At 38.5% G+C, this 23,153-nt stretch overlaps 1 protein-coding gene across 1 annotated transcript in view; it reads right to left on the reverse strand.

Moving 5' to 3' along the window:
* Positions 1-308: 308 nt before the first annotated feature.
* EHD4 (EH domain containing 4) overlaps positions 309-23,153 on the reverse strand; it is a 94,029-nt gene continuing 71,184 nt past the window's right edge. Inside the window, exons 5-6 of the mRNA XM_074289364.1 lie at positions 10,418-10,582; positions 309-2,714 (exon numbers count right to left, since the gene is read on the reverse strand). Coding sequence (XP_074145465.1) covers positions 2,178-2,714; positions 10,418-10,582 — 702 coding nt within the window. The 3' untranslated portion in view covers positions 309-2,177. The remainder of the gene's footprint in view (positions 2,715-10,417; positions 10,583-23,153) is intronic.

The following is a 23,153-nucleotide window of genomic DNA, read 5'->3' on the forward strand; positions in this document are numbered from 1 at the left end:
GAAAAAACTGAGGTCTACTTCAGAAATGATGTGTCGCACATCACAAGTCAGTAAGGTCTTTTCAGAAATTCTAATTCAAACCTCGTTTCCTCTGATCTCAAATCCAGTGAGAAATTCACTTTACTGTGCTGTTTTTATACACACACATGCACATGTGCACACACACACACACACACATATAGAATCTTTGTATATAAAGTTTATATGTATATCCTCATATATTCAAGAACATATTAAAAAAGTGTTTATATATATGACAATCAATCAAATAGAGAATAAAAATAAATCCAAATAGAGAATCCAACAACTTTAGAGTAAGCTTTTGAACAATTTAATGCCCTTCCCTCCCTGCCCCATTTTGTTCTTAAGTACAACACTATGGTGGTCCAAGAACTGGGCCAATGCTCACACAGAAATGGGAAGAAAATATCCTTTGCTCTGATTTTAGTATTGGGATCATAAATACTGACCTAAATTATATTTTAGAAGTTCATTAGTGGAAACAATTTGCGTTGTTAGACATTTAATTCTCTTTACAATAAACAATTTAAAAAGTTAAACTAGAGAGAATGGAGACTAAGACTAAAAAAACAACAACAAAAAACCAAACTCTTTCCAAACAGAAATAGTGATTTCTTTGAATTTAATATTTCTTGCTTTGGTACCTCAGAAGACAGAAAAAGGGACAAATAGGCAAGCAGTTGGCTTTTTCTGGAAAAGCCATGGGGGACTGTCATAATTTCATTGGCTTCCTATGACTGTTGGGGTTTTGACTAGATAGACTTCTCCTTTTGCTGTCTTCCTCTAATTCAGAAAAATCATACTGGTGATTTCTCCATGCTGATGCCCAGGCAGAGGTCTAACTACTATCCTTCCAAAACAAGAGTTTGGACAAAAGGGCCAGAGAGAACAGGGAAAACAAAGAGTATTGGAAGGGACAAAGAGTGGACTTTTGGTTAAATACAAACATAAAAAATGCAAATCCCATCTGAATTAAGGTATTGCTACATACCATGCCTGGCTTTTAAAAGAGAGTAGATAAATGAACTGTCTTTGAAACAAGGTTTTTATTCCAACCCCTCTCCCCTTTTTGCTGGAATTAACCAAAAATAATCCCTGATTTTTAGAAAATAGTAATTAGAAAATAGTTCACACAGCTAATGATGTGTGAACTTGGATCTTGTAAGTCATTGTATAATGACGTTATGACATTCCAGGGTAATAAACCTCATTCCCTGATGGTCATTTAAGGAAGACAGACTGCTACATATGACTGGACATGCAAACAAGGAAATTGTAATCATGAGACCTCAAAGATGTCATAAAATGGTGGCAAGTGCATTTTAAACTGACACTGGTCCTATAAGTATTCCATATAGAAGTCAACTAGTTGTTGACTACAAACTTATGCTTGTATTCTTGCTTATGGTTAGAGACATGTTCCCCTCAGTTTCCCAACCAAGTATGGATTTGGTGCAGAGGGAGAAATGGTCTCAATCACCCTTCGGGTCTGCCGTTTTGGACTGCAATCACTTAGACAAGGGTGAGCGCTCAAGTCCTTTAGGCCTAGAGCAGGGATATGAGTCCACAGAACAAAGAAAACTTCTCATTTTCAAATCTAGGTTTTGAGGGTTTAAGAAATGTCTTTCTTCTAGTCAGTGGGTAGTTTGGCAATTGTGGAGTCAATCCCTGGTCTTTTCCTAAAGATGGCAGATGTCAAATAAAGAAGACCATCCCTCCCCTCCCTCGCTTAACCTGTGAAGGGTAAAGGCAGCCACAGGATTCGCTGACTGATGCTTAGAGAAGGGAAAAAAGGCTTGTTAAAGATGGTTTTCAGTGGTTCAGTTGAAAGTGATGTATAACTGAAGTTACCAAGAGCCCAACTTCACACTGCAACTTCTGAATATCTCAATTTTTACTCATTTCTCATTCTTTCTCCCTTTTCCTGCCCTGGACTTAGAAGAGAACCCTTTGAATTCTAGAGCTGGAAGGAAACTGAAAAGGCCATCTGGTTCATCCCTGTTCTTTTAAAGATAAGGAAACAGAGGCCCAGAAAGACAAAACAGTTTGGTCAGAGTCCCAGAGAACGGCAAACTGAGGACTAGACCCCAGATTTCCAGATGACTGGTCCAGATCTTTCTACTGGACCCCATGGCCTCCCTCCTGCTTCTTGTTTCTTAATCTGTATTTGATACAGATTTCCGGTGGGAGGGGGGGACCAGATGAGGGGGCAAGCTGTTGGGCAACTCGTAACCATCAAGTTTAATTTTGATGAGATGCTTGGCCAGTGCAAATTCTTCTTCATCCAACATGCCGTCGTTGTCGCAGTCTGCGAGCTTCCAGATCTTGCCCAGGACGCTATTGGGCAGCTTGGAGGTCACCATTTCCTTCTTGGCATTGACACCGGAGATCTTGCCATTGACAGGCGACAGGGTATAGAAGAGCTCATCATAGGCCGGCTTGTCCTTGGCCACGACCCACTCTTCCTCATCGGCGCCTTCCTTGGCTCCTTCCCCGTAGCCTTGGTTGAAGGGCCCCTCCGTGGTCCCGTCGAAGGCCCCGCCGTGCACCAGCTGCGTGGGCATGTTGATTTCTTCTTGGCTGATGAGGTTCATCAAGGAGGAGATCTTGTTGGTCAGCATGTTGTCCACAGCCTCGATAAGTTTTGGCTTCAGGGAGTGGAACTTGGTGAAGTCGTAGTTTTCAAGCTGCTCCTGTCAAATGACAAATTGAAGAGATATTTAGACATTTTTCATTGGCCGATCTGGGAAAGTGGCTTTTCTTTTAAACTAAGTTTCAAATACTTAGATCTGGATGCACACTTGTTTTCCAGAACCTTCTCCCTAGTGGAGACCCTAAATCTGTCCTTCCCATCTACATGAATGATTTTCAGAGAGCACTTTTTTTTTTTTTTTTTTGAAATGAACAAAACTAAAGCTGCTTCATGTTTTAAGATATATTGAATTACTTACTGTTTAGGGAAGGTATTGGGGGGGAGGGAGGGAGAGAGAAAAATTTGGAACACAAGGTTTTACAAGGGTGAATGTTGAAAACTATCTTTGTATATATTTTAAAAATTAAAAAAAAACTATTAAAAAAAACCTAAAGCTGCTTTAGTTTATATTAATTTTTAAAAATAGAGGTAGTTTTTTCAGCATGTTAGAGCAATAATAACAACCTAAATCTATAAATTGTTATATATTCTTTAAAGCATTTTCACATTGTTCTTCCATTTGGACATCATAACTACCCTGGGGAGGAGGAAGAGGAAGTATTTTATGGATGAGGAAATCAAGGTCTGAGATTGACTGTACCAGGTTTTTGCCTAGTAAATCAGTGGCTGAAGTAGAACTAGAATTCAGGTTTCTCTACCTTTAGTCCAGATATACTACAATATCACATTGTAAAAAGATAAGTCAGAATCACTATAGTTAGATTATTCTACGAAAAAGAATTGTGTACATAGTTGTTTTTTCCTAGCCAAAACAAGACAAAACACATTTCTTAGTTGTGTAACCCTGGGATTTACCCTAATTGCCTCAGCAAAAACAAATAAATAAATCAATAAATCACCATTTTCCCTACAGGTATTCTTCCCATAATCAGCAAGTTATCCCTTGTAATAAATGAAAAAAAGAAAGGGGGGGAAATTAGTTAAAACTAACCACCACTTTAATTGAGTACTCTCCACCCATGGTCCTTCACTGCAAGGGGATGGGGAGGGAGGAAAATCTCACATGCTTTTACAATTAGACATCAATGCTTCCTTTCACAAGGTGAGCTAACAATCTCAGCCTCAATGTTTGATTGAGCTTTATAGTCTGAAAGGGGCTATAAACTAATAATTATACAAAGGGACTAGTTAGAACTGTTGACACCACATCAAAAAGGTATTTATGGCAAAGGCAGGGCTATTAAAATACTTTAGCCACTGAGCATCAAATCTATTGAATCAGCTGTTGATCCAAGGGAATCAAAGTAAAAGCAGAAAATGGAAGAGAATTATATGCAAGAATTTAATTTAATTAAAAACAAGAAGTTGGGTGAGAATTTATAAAGCCTCTTAATTTAAGTAGCAGGTCCAGACAAAAGACCTAGTTCTGGCTCTCGGTGAGGGGAACAGCCCCACTGGAGGAAAGTAGACTTAGTCTTTTGAATAGATCAGTGTAAAGAGGCTAGAATCCTCCACACTGGCCATAAACAGACAACAAGTCTCCTTGATGGCTCCTGAAGACTCCTACATAAGGGATTACATTTCGCTGAGGACATTTATTTTACCCTACTTCTAAAACACTGAAGCTGTAGGTCAGTCCCTTTGGCTGACAATGACCAGGCAAGCAGACTTGAAAAAGACAAACAAGCTTGCCATGACATTTCATTAATCAGGAAACAAACTGCAGAGGAGGAGGAGGAGGAGGAGAGCCTACACAAAAATGCCAGGACTTTGGTGATCAACAAGTTAAGATTCCTCTGGGGTGGAAACACACACCTACCCCATCTCTTAGAAACAGCACTCGAGCCCTTTCTCCCAGAGATGCTAAGAGGGCACAATGGAATCCCTTCACACGGGGGAGCAGATAGACAGGTGGGGGAACGGGAGGGAGGAAAACGCACATGGTGAGGGCAAATATGCAGACAGCTGGCAGGAAGAAATGTCAGCTAGAGGCAGGGAGTGTCTACAGTTCCTGTGCTGGAGAGCAGATGGGAAATGAATCCCAACTGCTCTATTACTGGGGTCTTCACACGCAAGCTCACCAGAGCCCCGTCCCCTAGCAGCTCCCATCCCTTTTGAATGATTATTTCCATGTAGAGGATTCACAGCTCACAAGCAGCCCTCGTGTCTCCCTTGAGCTTTACTTCCCCACCAACTACCTTCTGAATATTTCCAACTAGACATCCCACAGGAAGCACACAAAATGAACTCGTCATCCTTCCCTTCCCCCAATCCATCCTTTTCCAACTAATGCTTAGCATCCTTTTCCTAGTCCCCCAGGTTTGGAACCTCAATGCAATTCTGAACTGGGCACTCTCAAGCCACACAAGCAATCAACTTGCAAGTTTTCTGACCCCCATAAAAATCTCTCAAATCAAAGCCCTCATCTCCATGCACACAGCTCCTGCCTCAGCCCAGGAACTCATCACCACTTATCTATCTACATCACTCTCCTTGCCTACAGCACATTTCCCACACCGCTGCCAAAGTGTTTTTCCTTCAGTGCAAATCTGTCATTCCCCTTCTCAAACAACTCCAGGGCTCCCTGTTGCTTTAGAATACAACCCAAACTTTTCTGTTCAGCTTTTAAGCCCTTTATAAACCTTGGACATTGTAGTTCCTCCAGCATTCTGTGATCCATTTAAACTAGTTGTCACTATTTCTCACATCTCCATGTCTTTGCACTGGCTGACATTCATGCCTGGAATTCCTTCCTTCCTCACCTCCATGTCACAGAATTCCTCCACTAATTCAAGAAGTGCCTCATAATTCTAATAGACTTGCAATGGAAAGTACCATCTGCATCCAGAGAGAGACTTATGGAAACTAAATGCAGATCATAGTATTTTCACCTTTTTTTTTTTGTTTGTTGTTTGTTTGCTCATGTCTTTTTTCTTCTCTTTTGATCTAATTTTTCCTGCACAGCATGATGAATATGGAAATATGTTTTAAAGGACTGCACATATTTAACCTATAGCAGATTGCTTGATTTCTTGGGGAAAACTACACTGTCCAAAGAAGAATGTCTAGTTTTCTTCAAAGCTTAATTCAGGTCTTATTTGAGGACCTTCTCTATCCTTATAATTAGTAATGAGTCCCCCTACAAAGACTGCATTTTGAATATGTGCATATATGTGGGTGTATGTGTATTTGTGTTGTTTTCCCATAATTAGACATTCTAAGAGGCTTCAGTGGTACTGGAGTACCTGAAGGGCAGGGACATGCAAAGGCATGGAGTTAAGAGATGTGGCGTCATGTGTGAGGAACAGCAATGAAGCCATTTTGACCAGACTGTAAATTGTTTGGACTGGATTACTGACAAATAAGGCCAGGCAAGGAGAGCAGAATCAGGTTGTGATGCCTTCAAATGGCAAATGAAGGTCTGTCAGTGATCTTTGAGATAATGGGGAGATATTGGATTTCCTAAGTGGTGAAGTGGTAGGATATGGTCTGTTTTAGAAAAACGATCTCCCTGAGAAACAAAAATCAACTTTTTTTCTCAACTAAAAACTGTCATCTGTCATTTTCTAATCTAGACGGAAGATAAATCCCATGTAACCAAGTTGGGACAATGGGTCTCACCATAACCTTAGGGTAAGAAGGCAGGTTCCTATATGAATCTGCGAACTATCAATGTCCTGGGTCTGACAATCTGTAACATGAGAATGCTGGGCTAGATTAGATCTCTAAAGTTCCTTTCAGTTCTGAAATCCTGAATTCTACAAAATACCCCGTTAAGGCAGCATTAAAAAAATTATTCTTTTAAAAATCTCTTTCATTTCCAAATATATCTTTGCCCCTCCAATCATCCACCTTTTGTAACAAAGACTAAAAAAGAACAAGGGGAAAAAAAGCATTTGAGCAAAAGCAACACATTATAAGAGCTGACAAATATGTGCAATTTCCTGGGTCTGACAATATATGCAATTTTCCACACCCATAGTCCTCCAGAAATGTACTTTTGCAGAGAAATGAAGGAAGATATATTTTCAACCCTTCGGGGGAGGGTGGTGGGTTTAAGGAGGCAGCGTGGGGTGGGAAGCTTTCAAATCTGAGGGCTTTAACATCTAGATCAAAAGATGCAGTTCTTCTGCCCCCTGCTGTTGAAATGGGCACATCAGCTTGCTTTTCAAAGCTCTTTTAAGTGACTCAAGGTCAAATCTCTAGTCATTAGCACAGTGCATTAGTCATATATTTTCCTGCATTCTACAGGACTGACACATCCCTGCAGTAAAACTAGCATAGGCTTGAAAAACAGAGTCCGATTTGCCACAAATTAAGCCATTATATGAGCCTTAGGCTACTGGAGGCAAGAGCCCTGAATTGGTACTCTGAGGAACGGGTTCAACTTTGTGCTTTGGGATTTAGGACAGACAGGTCATTTCAGCTTTCTTTTTCTCAATTTGAGAAACTCAAACTTAGACTATTCTTCTCTTTTTTCCAAAGTCAGAATGTGGGTACTGTACTCAACAATTACAATTCTTCTTCCTCCTTTTCCTTTTTACTTCCTTTTCTTTTATCTTTTTTCTCTTCCTTTTCTAGTTTCTTTTCCTTTTTTCTTTTCCCACTTCTTCCACTTCTATGTCCTTTCTTTTTTCCTCCTTTTCCTCACTTCATTTCCCTTTTTCTCTTCCTCTTCTATCTCCTTTTTCTTTCTCCTACTACTTCCTTTTCCTTTTTCCCCCCTTCTCTTCTTCCTCCTCCTTCCCACAATCTCCTCCTCACAACCTTCTCCCAATGGATGACTTACTGGGTGGAGAAGAAGGGGAGGAATATATTTGGAAATGAAGACGATGCAAAAACAAAAGATATTGATAAAAATGGGGTAAAAAATAACAAAAGTTCAATCCTTAGCTATCATTTCTCTCTCCTAAGCTTTTCTGAAAACTGCTGTTGATCAAATGATGAGAGAGAAGGGAGAATCTCATTTTAATAAAAGGATGTATTTAACGGCCCCCCCAAACCCATTCATCCCAAACAAAAACCCCTTTATGGCTTACTGAATGGGTAACCCGGGACAACTCACATAACTTTTTATGTGCCTCAGGTTTTCCATGTTTAGATGAAGGGTTGGGCTCAAGGCCCTCTAAGCTTCCTTTCAGTCTATGTTTGATACTGTAACAATGCTACACACATGTAAGGCATCCTTCTCATGATTCTTAGTTCAGGGAACACAGGGATAGGGAGTTTTCCCCCATCTCCTCCCTCCCTCTCTCCTAGGAGGGGTCAGGCCTTCCTCCTCCCTCTCTTCTGCCCTGACTCAGCACTGGGAAAACCAGAACCTTTCCAAGATTTCTTCATGCCCAGCCCGGTCCTAGTAAACAGAACATTCTCCCAAAGAGTCTAGTAAGAAGCAATGTCGAGCTAGCCAAAATCATAGGGAAATGCTTCTATTCCCTAAGGAGAGAAACGCAACCAAAGCAGCAACCGGTGGAAGCAGTAAGGGTTTCAAGCAGTTAGGTGGCGCTACAGTGCACAGAGACTCATTTTCCCCGGTTCAAATCCAGCCTCAGACACTTACTGGCTGTGTGACTTTGGATGAGTCACTTTACCCGTTTGCCTCAGTTTCCTCATCTGGAAAAGGGACTGGAGAAAGAAATGGGAAACCCCAGACAGTGTCACAACGAAAACGCCCGGACAGCAACAAAGCCGGGTCGCAAGGACCGTGGAAAGTCTCGGAACAAAAAGCTCTCACAGCCCTGAGCAGGTGCTGGGCGGCACCGTCCATGCCCCACAGACACCACAAAGTAGGCCCATAAAAGGCACAGCGACACTTTGTAGCGGCAAAAACCCTCTAAAACAAAACAGGGGCCCGTGAGTGGGAGGATGGCCAAACACGCTGCGGTGGGTGGATGTGATCAATGCCACAGTGCTGTAAGAAATGATTCCTTGCCTCGGGAACACTGCTGGGGGCTGATGCAGCCTGAAGCAAGAGAACAGAAGTTGGGGTGACTGCGTGATGTGTATGTGTGTTCAGTTGTTTTCAGAGACAGTGGATGGCCATTCCCTTCTCCAGCCCATTTTACAGATGAGGAAACTGATGCAAACAGAGAGAAGTAACTGGTGCAGGGCCACACAGCCAGGGAGTGTCTGGGGCCACACTTCCTGCCTGTGCACTATGGTGCCCCCTGGTGGTAACTTCAGGGACAGCCCTGCAACCTTGGCTCTGCAGCACAGACAATAAAATACACTTCCATCCCCTTAGGGAAAGGGAGTGGGGGAGTCAGTCTCTGGCCTTAGTTAGCTGCTTGCTGCTGCTGTGACATGGAAGAGACTGGTTGTGCACACACTCGGGGGGACCCGATAAAACCTTTCCCCTTTATTTTTATCTATTTTCTGTGGGTGCTTTGCTCCCGGAGGGGCTGTAACCGGGCTCTCTGGCTAGTGCAGGGAAGGCCCCGGCCGCTCAGCCACAGCTCCACGCCGGCGCTGTTAGGGTGCCCGGCTCCTCCCGGGTCCGCCCCTCGGTATCCCCTCACTCTGGTGCTGAGTGTGTCACAGCTCTGACGTGAGTTCTGGCGCGGGGAGGAGATGCTTAGCCAGCCTGAGCCAGGCCCTTCTGTAAGCTTCAATTTCTCTATCTGAAAAATGGCACTCTTTATCCCACTAATAATCTCTGCTCTCCACTTGTGAACTTTGTGAACTCTAATGTGTTTCTGAAATGGAAGATGAGAGGATCAAGGATCTACACCTGCCGGGGCCTTGGAGGTCCCTGAGTCTGGCTCCCTCCCTCCATAGGTGAGAACAAGCCTCCAGAGTTACAGGTCTTGAGTTCTGATCCTGCTTCTGACATGGTTTGTGTGAGACAAGTCCCAAGCCCCATTTTCCTCAGGTGTAAGAGAAGGGGGCTGGACTAGAGGGCTGCTAAGATCCCCTCTGGCTCTATCAGTGATGCTCTAGCTGAGGTCCTGAGAGGTAAAATAACATGCCAAGCATCAAAGATCTACTAAGAGCTTGAGGCAGAATCTGAACTCGGGTCCCTGACCCCAGACCTGGAGCTCTGTCCCCTGTGCTTCCTACCTAGCTGGTTAAGCAAGTTACATGACTCAACTTCCTCTCTGGAAAACCTGAATGACACTGCTTATACTGCCCAACACACAAGGGTGTAATCAAGCTTATATAGAACAGAGGTCCTTGTGGTTTTCTCATCATGTTCAGACACATGGCTGATGCCGGTAGGCTGACTGGCAGAAGAGTAGCTGGATGACCTGCTGCGCTATTTGTCACAGAGCCTCCGAGGACCCAACAAGCAAGAAGTCCCCCACAGTGTGTGAGTCATGCAGCTGGCTGCCTGGCTTTCTACTCTGTGATTCACCATCTTGATCTGGAAGGATTCAGGAGCCAGGACGCTGCAGAGAGGCAGTCCTTTCCTTGAGGGGGAAGACCAGCAAGGCACCAGTTCAGAGCCCAGACAAGATCCTTTGACAGAACCCTTGAGGGCTGCCCACCCGCCTTCTCTCATAGTTTGGCACATAGTCACGGTGTGCACCACTCATTTTTGCTGCTTCTGCACTGCCTAAAGGAGGCAAGTTGGTTTTAAAAATCTGGATAGGTGATTTAAAGAATTGGTGAATTTTTGCCTTGTTTGCAAAGACAGAAAGATACCTATTTCATCATGCTTCTCTTGGTCCTACAACATATGGATCTCATGCACAACCACAAAAAACCACCAGAAACAGATTGATCCCTTTGCCCCCACAATACCTGCATCAATTTGACTTCAGGGAAATCGCCTGCTGAAATCTGGTACTCCCGCTGTAGTTGAAGATAGATTTCTGGTAACCTACTGATAAGTTCTCTCTTCTTATTCTCCTTTCCAAATACTGCTGGCATCTCTTTCTTCAGGTAGCTGATGATATAAGCATGTACCTGAAATGAAAAGGAGGAAACTGAGTTTCATTGAGCTTATAATTATTTTTTACTCTTTTTTTTCCATTAGGGAGATTACAAATTATCTATCATTCTTTTGTGGGGAGAGGGAAGAAGAGAACTGTGATTTTAATGATGTAAAGAACTTCCATCATCAAAGCAGACTGGCAGCTTACCTGCAAGCTTACAGTCCTAGAGATTTGCTAAGACAACTACCTGTGACTCTGAGAGAAATTAAATGATGTGCCCATTGTCACACATCCACTATGTAGGAGAATAGGATTTAAATCCAGGCCTTGGGCCCAAAGTCTTTTTCTCTGCTTTCTATAAATTATTACAAACTAACATTACTTATTTTGTGCCTCTCTTTTATATGGGATCTGCTTAAAAATTGGTTTTTAGCTTTGTGAAATGGCAGTTTCATAGCCAAAGGTTTATCTGAAGCACAATTTTTCTAATTGAAAGCTAAAAACTGTTTTTCAGTGACAATTCTCTGTCATTTCTTCTAGCCCAACCTCAAATAAAATCAGTCTTAAGATTATAAAACTTACTTACACATTAATTTTTAATCTTGTGGAAATATAATAATTCACTTTATTAAAGAAGATATGAAATGACAGCTGTTAGAAACATAAGAATTCTAAAAGGCCAAGAGTAAGGGAAGATGTGAAGCAATTGAGGAGAGGATCCGAAAATCTTGGATTTTGGATGAGAGAAGATGAATAGAATAAAGACAAATCCCTCTCTGTTCCTAACCCTGCTTCTTCACTGGAAGACTCCAGTCAAACAATCTATCAATAAACATTTATGAAGCTCCTGATATGTGCCAGGCACCATGCTAAGTGTTGGGGATAAAGAAAGAGAAAAAAACCAGTCCCTGCCTCAAGAAGTTCACAATCTGAAACGATCCAACCATTCTGGAGAACAATTTGCAACTATGTCCAAAGGGCTATCAAACTGTGCATTCCCTTTAATCCAGCAGTGTCCCTACTGGGTCTGTATCTCAAAGAGATCATAAAAAAGGGAAAAAGACCCATATATGCAAAAATGTTTGCAGCAGCTTTTTTTGTAGTGGCAAGGACTACAGACATGGACAGAGTGGATGTCCATCAGTTGGAGAATGACTGAGTAAATTATGGTATATAAATGTTATGGAATATTATTGTTCTATAAGAAACAATCAGCAGGATGATTTCAGAAAAACTTACAAAGACTGCATGAATTGATGATGATAATGAGCAGCATCAAGAGAATATTGTACACAGTAAGATGTGATGATCGACTGTGATAGACTTAGCTCAGCAATGGATGATTCAATACAATTCCAATAGACTTGGGATGAAAAATGTCATCTGCATCCAGAGAAAGAATTATGGAGACTGAATGTGGATTGAAGCACAGTATTTTCACCTTTGTTTGCTTGCTTTTCTTTCTTGTGGTGTTTTCCCTTTTGGTCTCATTTTTCTTGTACAACATGATAATATGGAAATATGTTTAAAAGGACTGCACATATTTAACCTATATCAGATTGCTCCTTGGGAAGGAGAGAGGCAAAAGAGGATGGGAGAAAAATTTAGAATACAAAGTCTTAAAAATAAATGTTAAAAACTATCTATGTATTTGGAAAAATAAAATACTATTGAGAAAAACAAACAATAAGCTCACAATCTAATGGGGAAAACAAAAAAATATATACATACACATATATATGTATATATATTATATATATTTTAATCTCCTTTAGTCTTTAGTCCTTCAATTTTGTCTAGGCAAAAACAAAAGCTCAAGGTAAGGAAGTGGACTGGGGAACAAACCCTACAGTATTTGGTTCATTCCTGTTCTCTCTTAGCAGCAAGAATTTTAGGGAGTATACTATATTACTGACATAGAGTCACGTTAAAGCTTGTCTGAAGGAGTTTCTTATTGAAATACCAGAAGAAAAGGCTTCATTGCAAAGTAGAGCTCCCCATCACTGGATGTGAATTTTCAGGCAAGCTTCAGGCATATAAATAGAATGCTACAGAGAGGATTCCCCCTTTAGGAAAAAGTTGGATTAGATACCTGTTAAGGTTTAAGATGTGACATAAATAGAACACCACTTTGCTAATGAAGAGAGATCACTTCAGAGAATATTGGGAAGCTGAACAGATTCAGAGTGAAGTGAGTAGAACCAAGAAAACAATTTTTATAAAGGTGGAAATAATGTAAAGGAAAAATCAAAGCTTTAAAGGCTTAAGAACTCTGATTAATTCAATGGCCAACCACGTCTCCAGAAGAACCATAATGAGGCATGTTACCCACCTTTCCTAACTAAGGTGATGGATACAAGGTGCAAAGATATATATTTGGACATGGCCACTGTGTGGATTAAATTTTGCTTGATTTTGCTTATTTGTTTTATGAGTCTTTCTCTTGTTTTATTTTTTCCATTGGCAGGGAAGGAGTTCAGGAAAGGGAGATTAGCAATAGTGATGCTGAAAAGAAGTCTATTAAAATATATATTTTTAAATATACAGAATATAACAGAAAAAAAGACAATTTGAAAGAAATGTGCAGATTTTATTATTTATTTAATCCCCCAAATCACTCCCCAGAAAACTTTATATGGCTCAACTCTTGAATCCCTTGACCCACCGCCCTCTGGGGAGCTCATCCTTTTCTAAACCCAACTGTGAATTACTTTTAGGGAGGAAGAAGATTCATCACATCTACTTCTTTCCTATTTTCTCTCAGCAATTACTCTAGTCACACTCCTCAATAGCCATAGCTATTAAAGACTCAAAATAGAAAGTTGTTGCCATAAGTTCCTTGGCACTGCCAAATGGCTCCACATTGGGAAATGATGTGGTTTTATTAGCAAAAACATTTAAGATGAAGTATTATTGTCTACTCTGCTGCTGCAGCCTAAAAGCTACACATAAGCCCTTTACATATGAATTACTATAGTAACCTCTTGTATGGGCTGCCTCCCCCATTAGAAACTGAGCTCAGAGAGACTAGAGGCAGCTGTGCTTTTCTATTTGTATTCCTAATATTTAATACAGTGTTTTGCACATGGTAAATAGTAAAAATGCTTTTTCACTCATTCATGAAGAAGTGTGCCATTGTACTATCAATTTGAAAGTAAAATTTAGCTTAAAGCAGGTTCACACACTTTGAAACCTGTCCAAAGGGGCTTATTATTGGAGATAACAACTTTCTCTATTCCTGCTCATATCTTGCTGAATACTACTAAGGGAAGCTAAGTGAGTACCCTACAAATTTTTTATCCAATCTCACTGATACCAAGGCTTTTATTCTTTTTCTGACTGATGCTCTGCATCACTTCAATACTGTTCCCATTACCCAATAAATAAGCATTAAGGTTCAATATGTGCCAAGCATTCTGCTAAGCACTAGGGGGATACAGGACATGCACAGAGCAGCACTGGGGAAAATCCTGTGAGCAGAATATAGGGAAATAATTGAACTGAGGAATGTGATACTTCTGAACTTGAATTAAGGGATGAATATGAGCCTTGGACACAAAAGATCTTTTGTGGGATTTATTCTTATGGCTGCTAAGCAACAAAAAGCTTACTTACCAATGCAAGAGGCTGAAATAACAGTAAACCAACTATCAAAATCCTACTGGTTAACCAAACTATCAAAGGGATGGCTAACCTGTACAAAGGGAGTAACCAGACCTTATCTGTAATCATCTCCCTGAATGGAGTTTGTGCACTGTAGCAAAATAGTAATGGAGGTTTTTGCACTATGATTTGCACTATAAAAAGCTATGGAAGAAGTAGAACTTTTCCCTGACACTTTTGGTTTTCTATAAATGTCCATTATTAGGGCACATTCAGAAATGTCCCAGGTCAAAGATATTTGTATAACTGGCATCTTGAACTCTATAATAAGTAATATATAATACAAGCCAAGCAAATACTGTACACCAAGAAAAGAAGAAAATCAGGGTAGCAATTATAGAGAAAGACAATAAAAATAGCTTAGGGGCAGTCCTACTGAAGAAAAATAGACTCAGACTCAGACAATGCAATTTAATAAAGGAAGTAAATACATACTTCCACAGGTCTCATCATTGGCCATGACCATTGTGTAGGATGTATGCACTTCCTTGACACATTAACTTAACAGCTAAATAAAACCATCATATAAAAATTGTATTCTTCAAGGGCAGAGATACAAAGACAGAGAAACAAAGAGTAACCATAGATAGTAGGTTTTGTTTTAGATTTTGTTTTGTTTTTCACATAGTGAACTTTTTGATGACTGAATACTGGCTTCAACCCATTCTTCGAGCATACAACCTAGTGAATGTTATTTTAGCCACTTGACATGTGTGAACACAAAGAACTAACAATGGAAAACCAAATTAAAAAATAAAAAAACTTGTTAGCACTTGACAACCACTGTTTTACCTTAGCAGTTTTTCTACCTTAAGAATATAGTTTTGATAGTACTTGCTACGATCCAAATTATTTTTCAAAACACTGCTGAAAGACACAGTGGAAAAATTCTAAAGATGAATCATTAAATATCATTTAAGTAATTTTAAAGTCAAAAGTCTACTGCATAGAAAGTTGCACAAAATAATGAGAAAAAAGCAGGAGCAGGGAGAGGGGGAGAAGAATCTTAATCCTAAAATAGAATGCAGAGGAAATGAAGGTATTAAATTTCACCACAGGTTAAGTCTTTATATATATATATATATATATATATATATATATATATATATACACACATACATACATGTATACATATATACATATATATACATGTATACATATATATATATATATAAAATAACTTTATTTTTCATAATACATGCAAAGATAATTTTCAGCATTCACCTTTGCAATATCTTGTGTTCCAAAATTTTTTCCTCCTTTCCTTTCCCCTCTCCTCTAGACAGCAAGTAATCCAATATAAGTTAAACATGTACAATTCTTCTAAACATATTTTCACATTTATCATGCTGCACAAGAAAAATCAGATCAAAAAGGAAAATATGAGAAAGATAAAAAACGGGGACAGCTAGGTGGCACAGTGGATAGAGCGCCAGCCCTGAATTCAGGAGGACCCAAGTTCAAATCTGGTCTCAGACACTTAACACTTCCTAGCTGTGTGACCCTGGGCAAGTCACTTAACCCCAGCCTCAGAGGAAAAAAAAAAAAAAAAAAAAGAGAAAGATAAAAAACAAGCACACAACAATAACAAAAAAGGTGAAGCTGACTGAATCCAAGTGACCCTGGATTAGGAGCTAAAAGACCCGAAAATTCAAGTCCAAATCCTGACATTAATTATCTGTGTGACCTTATCTAGTCACTTAAATTTTCTGGGCATTAGTCTTCTCATCTGTTAAATGAGAATGGGATTAAGGATTTCAAAGTCCCTCTCAATCTATGATTCAGTGCTAAATCTATGATACAATGGCATATAGCAGATGGCTAGTAAATGCTAACTGATTGCTTTATTAGATGATTCAATTAGAGAGTTGTATCTATATCACAGGAACTGATGTTTATTAAGAGTTAGTCATTCAGAACCTTCTTATATTTATTCCCATACATGATTGATTGATATGATAACACTTCCTCTACCTTAAAAATAAATAAATAAATAATTTTGAAAAAAGAAAGCGAAATAATGCAAATTTGTCCTAACCTTTTGGGGGGGGGTGGGGGTGGGCAGAATTTCAGCACTCCTTGAGCTATTGAAGATGCCTTTAGATATTCCAAAATCAGGTTTAGAACTCTACTTCAGTGCTTTCTAGACATGAATAAAGGACTAGTGGAATATTAGAAATTTTGTTGCTGTGCACAGTATATAATTTAGTAGAAGTGGGGGAAATGGTAGAAAAGAAGGTAGAATGTATGGAGCAGCTAGATGGTACCAGTCTTGAAATAAGGAGGACCTGAGTTCAAATTTGCCCTCAGATACTTATTAGCTAGGAGACCCTGGGCAAGTCACTTAAGTCAGACTGTCTAAATATAAAATAAAATTTAAAAAAGGAATGTATACCACATGCTAGAGAAGGAAATAGGAAAGCAATCTAGTTTCTGTGCCAAAAAAATCCCAAATGGGGTTATGATGGGTTGGACATGGCTAAAATGACAGAACAAATATAACAAATGTCCTAGGAACTATAGTAGGCATGAGGAGAAAGAAGAAAGAAAGGAATAAAAGGTGGAAGGAAGGAAGGAAGGAAGAAAGAAAGGAAGAAGGAAGGATGGAAGAGAGGGAGGGAAAAGGAAGGAAGGGAGGGAAAGAAAAAGGAAGGGAGGGAAGGAGGGAAGAGTCCCTGCTCTCAAAAAGCCTGAATACTCAAACCAGATGACTAAAAGTTAGACCAAAAATGGGCAAGTCACAAATCAATAACACTGACTTAAAAGACACACTGTTATAGAAAGGAATATGTTCTTAGAAATTAGAAAAGCATGACTTCAGTGTGTTGTCTATAATGGGGAGTAGGAGGATTAGGTTCCAAAGCAAAGAGGTCCACTGGGGGAGACAAAACTTGGCACATTTTGGTCCCCTGAGCTGACCCTGAAATATCTTGATTGGTCTCTATTGTGTGGGAGGGTGTGACCTCTGAAGCAGGCCTATCCTTAGGGAAAAGGCAATGGCTTCATTAGGAGTTTTCAGGCAGGCAGCAATTAGCTGCACCTTTCGTGTGAGGGCATTTATCTTGGTACTGGCTGACTTCCCTCTCAGTGCCCGGATTCCTGAGCTTCTTGCCTTTTGTGGGCATTAAACTGACAAAGCTTAGCCCAGGGGAATAGACACAGGACATTCCTTAGAACTCAGAGAAGCCAGAGCAAGATACAGAAAATGAACACAAATGGATGGTCAGTCTAGTGTCAGAAATCCCTTCCAACTCTCATTCTCATACTTGCTATGTTGTTCACACTGCAGCTGCAGATGACTGCACATGGCTTTTTAAAGCCAGTCACTTTTAATTTCCTATTAGCTCTTTCTTTTTTTCTTTAAATACATTGATGACACGTTCATATGGGGAAGACCCCAAGTGAGGTTTTCCTGCCACAGCATGGCCCAAGCTTGAGTAAGATCCACCTGGCCATTTGAAAGCTGCCTCTCTGCAAATATGCTGGTTTCCATGAGCCTTAATACACATACACAAATACAATGCACTCACATATACATACATGCATGCATATTTATGTACATATTATTAGTCTGTGTTTTTTAAAAATTCTCTGAAGATGATATTAGGCTGAAAGAAGAACCCAAAGCTGTGTGTGAAAGGTTCACACAGTTACTCAAACTGCTGAATTTAAAACCAGGAAGTAACTACCACAACTGAATGAGAATGACTTAATGCCAGATTTATACTCCCAGATATTACTAAAATGGAAAGGCCTTGAAGACTAAGCCTAATTGTATAAAACTTCTAAAATAACCAGCCCATCTTTTTCTTATTTCTTTTCAGCTTTCCTTCCTCTCATGTTGACTCATTCTCACTGTGCATAAATCCATAAACAATTGGGTTGGAACTCTTCCTATTCTATTGAAAGGTGTTAAAAAAAAAAAAAAAGGTACAAGGGGTCAGACAATGAAAACGACTCACCCTCTGCAGCTTCTGCCTCATTTCCCTGCCAAAACATTATTCACGTCTAATTAGTAAGTTCCTGAACTTAGTCTGATTTTGATTAGAATTCAAGAGAAATTTACTAAGAGTTACACATATACACACTCCTTAAACATTTCTATTATCCTTTCCCAGAACAACTTTAAACTGTTTTTGAAAGAATTAAACCAGTAATCATGATTATCTATGGATAAAACTGGCACCTTTAAGTGACTTGTCTCATTTGTGCACGAGTTGTGGAAAGCAAGATGCTTTCTCAAGTCACAGAAAGAGCTCAGTTGGGAATGCAAAAATGTCCTTAGGAAACTGTATAGTAGAAAAGGCATCAGATTTTAAGATTTTCCTGAGTAGTCTTAGACAAATCATTCTACCTCACTGACCTCAGTTTCTCCATAAAATAAGAGAATTGGACTAGATGATTCCTTTCAGTTCTAAAAATCTACGACTATGATTCCCAAACAGACACTACTAAGGGGTATTCCTTAATTTTGAAACACAAGAGTTTTAAGGAAAGATGTCAACAAAGCACTGGCAATTCAGTTGACATATATTTGTTACATTCATTCATTCATAGCATAAGGCTATCTCTAAATTTCCATGGTTTTAATTTAACACCAGGATGCATGAAAACATAATTAGCAAACACTTGTTTCACCTTTTCCCAGAACAACTTTAAACTACGTCTTTAAAACAGTAAAACTGGTAATGATGAATTCCAAGGTAAGACAGCAAGGCACTTAGCACATTAGAGAGAGCACTGGCCTTGGATTTAAACCTCGCTTGGACACTCAACTAGCCTCAGTCAAGATTACATGCTCTTTAAGCCTCAGAATCTTGTTTTCTTCCTGAGTATTTTTATAGCTTCATCAAGTTTCTGTGATGAAAGTGCTTTATGAAATACAGAGAAAAGTGAATTAGTATGACTGTGAATTATTTCTGGATGTATGATGAATCTTGACTTGCTTCAGTTACTGACCCATCACCATCATGAACAGCTGTGTACTCTATAACTCAGACCCTGGAACTCTAAGTTTCTGAATATTATCCTCCTGTGCTTTCCTCTCCCTTCTTTAAAAATAAATTTTATTGAAACAGTTTGTATTCTGAGGGAATAAAGAATTTTATGGGATACATGTAATGTATGATTAATAAAGAAAACAAGGAATTGATCATAATGCTATCTCAGAGGCTTTATCTATAGGGTATGTACAGGTAAATGTTTGGGAAAAGCCTCTTGTTTAATGTTTTGAACTGTACATATGAAACAGAGGAATTGAGTCAAGAGGAATATAAAGACTAATCTATCTTCCCCTCCTTCTTTCCCCACCCTTGACAAAAGAAGTAAGTTTCTATAAAATATAACTAATCTAAAGAGAATAATTCAGGTGGTTCACACTTTTAAGGAAAGGAAAGTTTCTTCAGCTAGAATATGACATTATAGGTAATATGTGTAAAAGGAGCCATTTTGGTGTAATGGAATGCACATTTGAATTCAAGAATTTGAATTTAAAATTCCAATTTTGACATTTAATGTTTGTATGAACTTGGGCAAATCCCCCAAAGTTTCTATCCTCAGTTTATTCATTTGTAAAATGAGATGACTGGTCTGGATGATGGTGAAGGCCCCTTCTAATTCTAACCTAAGATCTTCTGTCATCAGTCACATTCAAAAGGTTGTATAATCCACTTGAGACCCTTGCTTCTTATAGACTTTTCTACAAAGAAACAAACCTTTTTGTGACCCTTGTTACTACCCACTCCTCTTCTTCCCCTACAACTATCCCATCATCTTCCTGGGCACTTTGTTTTTAATCTCTACCTTTATTTGTGGTGCAAATGTTTTTATGTTACAATAACAGAACAGAGTCCTTAAGGAACACTGTCCTTAAGGAAAAGAAATATAAACATTCTTCCTATAAATGTCTGGGTCTTTTTCAGGAAGGCTACTCCTCCCTCCAGCAAAACAAGGGACTTTGGTATTTATAGAATGAGAACACACAAGTTTGTAGCAGAGATTGGCCCTTATCTGGGTTCCCCCAACAAGTACTCTGCACCAGTTCAGACAGAGGACTTCATATTTCAGGAAAAATTACTAAGTCACTGAGGACTTGGGAACATCATGGTACAAATGAAAGAGGGTTGGGTTTGCAGTGAAGGAAACCTGCATTCAAATCTTGTTTCTGCCACTTATGACCTTGGGCAATTTATTTAATCCAACCGGGCTTAGTTTCTTAATCTGTAAAGTGCTGGATAGATAATCTCTGCTGCCCCTTTCCAGCTCTGGTGTTAGGAGCCAATGAGTTCTTCAGCTATTTTGCTTCTCAATTTTCTGTGTTCAACATTCATTTGTGTATATCTCTCCAGGAAAAGATGAGCTCTTTAAAGGCAGTTTCATGTTAATCTTTGTCTCCCTGGCACTCAGAAAATTTTTTTACATGAAAGTGGGCAGATGCCGATTATGTGTTTGCTGAGCTGAGCTGATTTTTATCTCAGTTCCCTATTTGTAAAACTGTAAAGAAGTACATCTCAAATCCCTGGTTCCTGAGATAATAATTCATTATTTGGTAAAAATTATTGGGAAAACTGGAAAGCAGTCTGGGATAATCTGGGCATAGACCAATATCTCACCAATATCTCACACAATTTACCAAGATATGCTCAAAATGCATATATGACCTAGATATAAAAAAATTTATGAGAAATTTAGAACATGGAACATATTACTCATCAGATTTATGGATTGATGAATAATCTATGAATAAACAAGAGATAGAGGGAGAAATTGGGTATAAAATGGATAATTTTGATTACATTAAATTAAAAAAGGTTTTATATAAATAAAATAAATGTAGGCAAGGTTAAAAGGAAAGCAAAAAATTGGGAGCAAATTTAGACAATTTATCTGAAAAGGTTTCATATTTAAAATATATAAAGAATTTTGTTAAACCTATAATGATCAGTGTTATTTCAATTCTACCTGAAATTAATCTATTCATTCTGTTCCAAAGCATTCAAATTGCCAAAAATTATTTTATAGAGATGGAAAAAATAATAGCAAAATTCCAAAAAATCAAGAATATCAAGAGAATGAAATATTCATTTTTGTGAGATTTTTGAGTTCCAATTTTTTTTCCTCCCTCCTTTACCTCCTCTCTTCCCAAGAGAGAAAACAACTTGATATTGTGTGCAAAAATGTTCCACTTTCTGTGGTGACAAGGAAATGGAAACTGAGTGGATGCTCATTAACTGGGGAATGACTAAATAATGTATTCATATACAATAACTTATTCAGTCATTCCCAGGTTGATGAGTATCTGAACTCCCCCTGAGTGAAGTGAGAAGAACCAGGAGAACATCATACACAATAATAGCAAGACTACATAATGATCAATCTTGACAGACTTAGCTTTCATCAACAACACAGTGGATCCAAGATAATTCTAGTAGACTTGGGATAGAAAATGCCAACACAAGAGAACTATGGAGACTGAATATGGATCAAAATAGACTATTTTCACCCTTTATTGTTTGTTTGCTTTTTTCCCTTCGTTTTTCCCTTTTGTTCTGATTTATTTTTCACAATCTGACTCATATGGAAATATGCTAAAAATGACTATACATATAAACAATATCGAGTTGTTTGCTGTTTAGGGGAGGGAGGAGGTAAAGGAGGGAGAAAAAAATTGGAACTCAAAAATTTCACAAAAATGAATGTTGAAAACTATTATTACATGTAATCAGAAAAATAAAATACTATTTAAAAAAAGAATCTGAACCATTCTCTAATTGATAAATGGTCAAAGAATATAAACTGGCAATTTTCCAATGAAGAAATTAAAAAAATTTATAGTCATATAAAATAGTTTAAATAATTATTGATTAGAGAAATGCAAATTAAAACAAACTTGAGATATCATTTCATACCTACCAAATTGGCTAAAACGATAGAAGGGAAAGTGACAAATACTGGAGAGATTATGGGAAAATTGGGGCACTAATTCATTGTTGGTGGAATTATAAAATGATTGAACCATTTTGGAAAGTAATCTAAAATTATACCCAAAGAGTTATTAAGTTATCTTTACCCTCTGACCCAGCAATACTACTAATTGGTCTATTTCCAAAGATGATAGGAGAAAAAGAAAAAGAACTTATATGTCCTAAAATGTTAATAGCAGCTCTCTTTGTGGTGGAAAAGAACTAGAAATTACAAAGCTATTCATCAGTTGGGGAATGAATGAACAAATTGTGTTATGTGATCATGATGGAATACTAAATATAAGAAATGATAAGCTTGATGATTTTAGAAAATATGGATAGACTTGCATAAAATAATGAAGAGTGAAATGAGAACCATGAGAACAGTGTATATAGTTATAGCTATATTGTTTTAAAAATAGCTTTAAGCAAATAAGTTATTCTATTTTAAATATCCAAATTAAATATAAAAAATACATGAAGAAAGATACTACTGAATTCAGAGAAAGAATTGATAAATAGAAGTAGATATGGAATAATTTAACACACACACACTCTCTCTCACACACTCTCTCTCACACTCTCTCTCACACACTCTCTCTCACACACACTCTCTCTCTCTCTCTTTCTCTCTCTCTTTCTCTCTCTCACCCCCTATTGGTATCTAATAGTAGCCATCCCTGCATCAGGGGAGTGGGGAAGAAAAAATTTAAAAACAAATTTGCATGATAATTTTGTTGTATATTTGAAAGGAATAGCAAGTTGTACACATAGAAGCTATTTTAGTCCACAAATTAAAAATTAAATAAAAAACAAAACAAAGTTAAATGGTAAAGTGCCCCCATCATTAGCTCTAAATCCTATCAGCCTAGGGCTACCAGACCCTAATGCTTACACGGTACTTTATAGCTTTCCATTGGATAATTAATATTATGTGTGTGTGTGTATAATTATATATTATTAAATATGTTTGTTACA

This window comes from Sminthopsis crassicaudata, chromosome 2 (genome assembly GCF_048593235.1).
Source record: "Sminthopsis crassicaudata isolate SCR6 chromosome 2, ASM4859323v1, whole genome shotgun sequence".
Taxonomy (NCBI): domain Eukaryota; kingdom Metazoa; phylum Chordata; class Mammalia; order Dasyuromorphia; family Dasyuridae; genus Sminthopsis; species Sminthopsis crassicaudata.